Below are 5,404 nucleotides of genomic sequence, written 5' to 3' on the forward strand. Positions count from 1 at the left end.
CTGGCTCTCTCAGGCACACTGGCGATGTAGTGTGTGTGCTTGAACAGAGGTGGGTTGTCATTGATGTCCTGCACTCTGATGGTGAATTGGGACGAGGCCTCAAGCACGCGGCCTGTCCGTTGGTCTGTTGCTGTGGCGACGAGCTTGTACTGATCCTTCTGTTCACGGTCCAGAGGCTTTGTTACATGGATGTTCCCTGTTCTTCCGTCAATCACAAACACTGACCCTGCCCCTTCACCGCTCAGGACATACAGGACACGCCCATCACCTCGGTCCACACTGGAGCGCAGCTGAGAGAGAGAGAGAGAGAGAGAGAGAGAGAGACAGAAAGAGAGACAGAGAGAGACAGAGAGAGAATACCCATAATGCACCGTGTGAGTCAGGTGAGTGGTTTGGGACACAGTGGAGTGATGTTTGTTATGTGGCCCAGACAGTGAATAGGGAGTGTTATTATTATTTCAGACATGATGTCCTGATGGAACAGTGTTCAGGGCTTCAGGTGTGTTTAGAACAATAAATAATTACACACACACACACACACACATGGGCTGTCAGTCCATCTGTATGTATTTTCCTTTTCACCAAACCTCAGCTGTTTGAAAATCACTGTGTTTACCCATCTGTTTGTTTTACACACACACACACACACACACACATACACACACACACACATACACACACATACACACACACACACACACATTTTGTGTTAGGTCAATTGTGATTCTTTTTTCGTTTGTGGTGGGTCTAGTAGTCCATCCATCCACCCATCCATCCATAAATCCATCCATGCATTCATTTCACCTTCTTTTTATTTTCATTTTCTCTCCATGAATGGATTTTTAGTCATGGTTGGAGTCTCTCTCTCTCTCTCTCTCTCTCTGTTTAAGAAGCACTGGGGAGTTTTAGACTCCGTAATACATTAATAATGGGAGCCTGAGACAGCATGTATATTTAGATCTGAGAATTAAACACACACACACACACACACACACACACATCCCTCCGCTCACAGAACACTGTTGCGGGGAGGATGTGGAGTGAAGGATGAGGTTCACACTGCTGCACTGCTTCTAAGCTCACAAACAGAACAACTTTTGTAATAAACAGACTGAGATGAGAAAATGAAAGAGAGAGAGAGAGAGAGAGAGAGAGAGAGAAAAGGAGAGAGACAGAGAGAAAAGGAAAGAGTGGGACAAAGAGAGAGATCGTCTCCTTGTGAAAAATACTTAAGTATGTTTTGTTGTTATGCAAGTCTTAATTCTTATTACATTCCATCATCTGACTTCATCAGCACTGTTCTGGTACACAGAGATCTCATTACACTCCTCCATCTCCGCCCTTACACCCCCCTCTTTCTTTACACTCCTCCATCTCCGCCTTTACACCCCCCTCTTTCTTTACACTCCTCCATCTCTGCCTTTACACCCCCCTCTTTCTTTACACTCCTCCATCTCCACCTTTAGACCCCCCTCTTTCTTTACACTCCTCCATCTCCACCTTTAGACCCCCCTCTTTCTTTACACTCCTCCATCTCCACCGTTACACCCCCCTCTTTCTTTACACTCCTCCATCTCCACCGTTACACCCCCCCTCTTTCTTTACACTCCTCCATCTCCGCCTTTACACCCCCCTCTTTCTTTACACTCCTCCATCTCCGCCTTTACACCCCACTCTTCCTTTACCCTCCTCCATCCCCACCTTTACACCCCCCTCTTTCTTTACTCTCCTCCATCTCCACCTTTACACCCCCCTCTTTCTTTACACTCCTCCATCTCCACCTTTAGACCCCCCTCTTTCTTTACACTCCTCCATCTCCACCTTTACACCCCCCTCTTTCCTTACACTCCTCCATCTCCGCCTTTACACCCCCCTCTTTCTTTACTCTCCTCCATCTCCACCTTTACACCCCCCCTCTTTCTTTACTCTCCTCCATCTCCACCTTTACACCCCCCTCTTTCTTTACACTCCTCCATCTCCACCTTTACACCCCCCTCTTTCTTTACACTCCTCCATCTCCACCTTTAGACCCCCCTCTTTCTTTACACTACACCATCTCCACCTTTACACCCCCCTCTTTCTTTACACTCCTCCATCTCCGCCTTTACACCCCCCTCTTTCTTACACTCCTCCATCTCCACCTTTAGACCCCTCTCTTTCTTTACACTCCATCATCTCCTCCTTTACACCCTTCTCTTTCTTTACACTCCACCATCTCCGCCTTTGCACCCCGCTCTTTCTTTACACTCCTCCATCTCTGTATTTACATGCCCCCATCTCTTTTATGTTCCTCCACCTGTATTTACATCCCTCCTTCTTTGAACTCCTACATCTCTGTCTTTACATCTTTGTATTTCTATTATCATCTATCTCTCTCTCTCTCTCTCTCTCTCTCTCTCTCTCTCACTCACTAATTGCTCATTCGTTGCTGCTGTGAATCTGTTTGCACTAAAATATTCTCACAGCAGGAATAAAAATTAATCCAGTCCATAAAAACAAAAGAGCAACTTGGCAAAAGGAACGCTACAAATGATATATGATGAGGCTCCCAGCAGGACACACACACACACACGCACACACACACACACACACACACACACAGCCAGCTGCTCACACACACATGCAGATTTGCTTTCATTTTCTTTGGGTTTGGTTACATTAAAAGAACATTTTATACTGTCTTCTGCTGACATCCAGCAGCTCAGCCATATGTGTGTGTGTGTGTGTGTGTGTGTGTGTGTCTGTGTGTGTGTGTATCCACATGGGGATTTGGAATTCAGAAACGAAGTCTATAAACACATCCAGCTGTAATCCTGCATCTCTGTTCTTCTCACTACAGGCATTAAAAACTCATTTACATCATACTGCAGCTTTCAGATGTTTCTGATTATAAACACAGTGCTTTACATCACTTCACCCCCCAGAGCTGCTGAGTTCTGGACTCTGATTGGTGGTCAGGTGGTGATTAATCCTCTTGAACAGCAGCTCTGACAGTAGTGCAGGTTTATATCAATTGTTCTAGTATGCTTGTTCTAGTACGTTATCGTTTCTATAGTAACGGCTCATCTGCAGGGACGGGTATAGCAGATGCAGCAGGTATATGGATGGAAATGGAAGGAGTCTCCAGTGTCAGCGCTTTCTAACAGACAGAGGTGATGCTGAAACTTTTAGATTTGTGACATCTTCAGGACATCTTTTTTGTCTTACTAAATAAAAGAAAGGGAAAAAAGGAGAAACAGTACATTTATAGCTGCTAAAATGTGATGTAAGTGTTTTAGGAACATAAATAAATAAATAGAATAACATTCTTTTACACACACACACACACACACACACACTGTATCTTAAACTCTGAGAGTAACTAGAATCTCAGCATGGTTTCAAATGTGTGAAGTCGGGGTGTGTTTCTTACCCGTCCGAGTAGAACCGGTTCCGGTCCACTGTACTCTTCAATGACAAAAAACTGGTTCCAGATCCAGCTCCTCCGTCTCCTGGAGAGACGCACAGTCCCATTTGGCACTTCCCGGAAACTCAGGGACTTTGGGATATCCGAGGGATCGATTGTGGTGTTGGTCTTTAAGCTGAGATTAGAGTTTATGCTGCTCTGCTGAAGGGAAAGTGCAGACGTGGTGCTTTCTGAGACGTTGCCTTTAATCTCGTCTCTGTGTGAGGATCTCGGCTCCTCGTCATCCTCCTGCTCTTGTTTAAAAGCATCCCTCTGTCCGTTTGGACTCTGAAAGGTTTCAGTCAACGACGATGAGTCGCCTCGTCGTTCTGTCGCTGTCCGAGGAGCCGGAGCGTCTGCGTTCTCCACACACACACTCACACACACACACCAGCTGAGGACGAGCAGTACGGATCGGCTTATCAGCATGATTCAGTGGAGCGTCTGCTGCAGGATGAGAGTGAAAAAGGACTGAGGCTTTCTTTCTGCTTCTTCTCTGTCTCTCCTTTCTTTCGCTCTCTCTCTTCGCCTCATCTCCTCTCCTGAATCGCTTTTCTTTTTATTTCTTTGCTTCATCCCTTCATCTCTGCCTTCAGTGGTTAATCACAACATGTGCTTCTCCTCTGGAGTCTCTGTGTCTCTATCCCTCCCTCTCTCCCTCCCTCTCTCTCTTTCTCTCTCTACCCCTCTCTCTACCTCTCTCTCTCTCTCTCTCCCTCTCCCTCTCCCTCTCTCCCCGCAGCATGTGAAGCTCTTCTCATCCTCCTTCTTCCAAGGTTTCAACCTGCACTCACAGATAAACTCTGAATCACAGTGGAGGTCAACACTGGATTTAATTACACTTCCCGTTAATCAGCTGAGCTTTAAGGCTCCTCTGGGATTGATTCCTATAATTGATTGTTTATTTATTCTGATGGTTCATTCCTGATTGGATTCCTGCCTGTGGTTTGGAGATTTAACAATTGCCCCTTGAAGGAAGTGATGAAACACAATTAATTGGAAATGCAGAAACTGGCTCTGGCATTTTTTTAGCAATTATTATTAGACATACATCAGACTCCTGATAGTCAGCTGTACGATGTATTGTGAGATTCAGCATAGCTCTTAGTGAGCTTATAACCTGTCTTAAATGTCATCTCTACTCCTGTGTTCCAGTCGTCACAGATCTGCTGAATTTTGACCTCTGACTGGTCAGAAGAAGCATCTTGGTCAGCAGTTTTGACTTTAGTTGTTATTGTTCCTACAGGGACTGTACAATTGACTCGCTCTAGTGTGTAATCGCTGATGTGGTGAGGTTTTCTTTTAAACTCAACACGTATGGACGGAGTCTCCAGTGTCGGCACTTTGTGACAGTCAGAGTTAAAAGCTGCAGTGTTGATATTTCTGACATCTTCAGGACACAAGGGTTTATGGTTTCTTGTTAACATGACAGTCTGAGTATGTTTTTTTTTATTAAATTGAATAGAGAGAATAAAGTTTGTCTGGTGAGTGAAAGACTGTTTACAGCTGCTATAACATAAGTGACATAGGAACTAAATGTTACTATAAATGATGTAAAAAATGTATCTTTGGTATTTACTGTGGAGGAATAAAACACTTGGCTGTTTAAAGAAAGATAGCAGTAACTCATTCAGTAGTTTACTTTTGTATATAAAGTGTTTTCTTCCTTACATACAGCATGATAGCTTAGGCATCCATCATGACATGAACAATTAACACGTCAACAGTGAAACAAACAGATTATGACAGACAGTTAATGACATAAATCTGACGTGTGGAATGGACACTGACACATGGCTCAATGACACATCATTCAGCTCACTCTGATTCTAATATATTGCATATATTTAAATTTATTACAGACGAACGTCAGAGAGTAAAGAGATAAAAGCATAAAGTGTGTGTGTGTGTGTGTTTGAGAGAGAGAGAGAGAGAGAGAGAGAGAGAGAGATTAAGAAT

The 5,404-nt window shown here is 44.2% G+C and overlaps 1 protein-coding gene across 2 annotated transcripts in view; it reads right to left on the bottom strand.

Annotated features, from left to right (window-relative positions):
• LOC131365521 (cadherin-24) overlaps positions 1–4,094 on the bottom strand; it is a 16,334-nt gene extending 12,240 nt beyond the window's left edge. The window contains exons 1-2 of one of the 2 annotated variants that reach the window (XM_058409122.1): positions 3,413–4,094; positions 1–290 (exon numbers count right to left, since the gene is read on the bottom strand). The exon at positions 1–290 is cut by the window's left edge and continues 5 nt beyond it. In XM_058409122.1, coding sequence (XP_058265105.1) covers positions 1–290; positions 3,413–3,874 — 752 coding nt within the window. In that variant the 5' untranslated portion in view covers positions 3,875–4,094. The remainder of the gene's footprint in view (positions 291–3,412) is intronic. The other variant, XM_058409121.1, reaches the window with a different exon arrangement.
• Between the last annotated feature and the right edge of the window lie 1,310 nt (positions 4,095–5,404).

The sequence above is a fragment of the Hemibagrus wyckioides genome, linkage group LG15 (genome assembly GCF_019097595.1).
Source record: "Hemibagrus wyckioides isolate EC202008001 linkage group LG15, SWU_Hwy_1.0, whole genome shotgun sequence".
Taxonomy (NCBI): Eukaryota; Metazoa; Chordata; class Actinopteri; order Siluriformes; family Bagridae; genus Hemibagrus; species Hemibagrus wyckioides.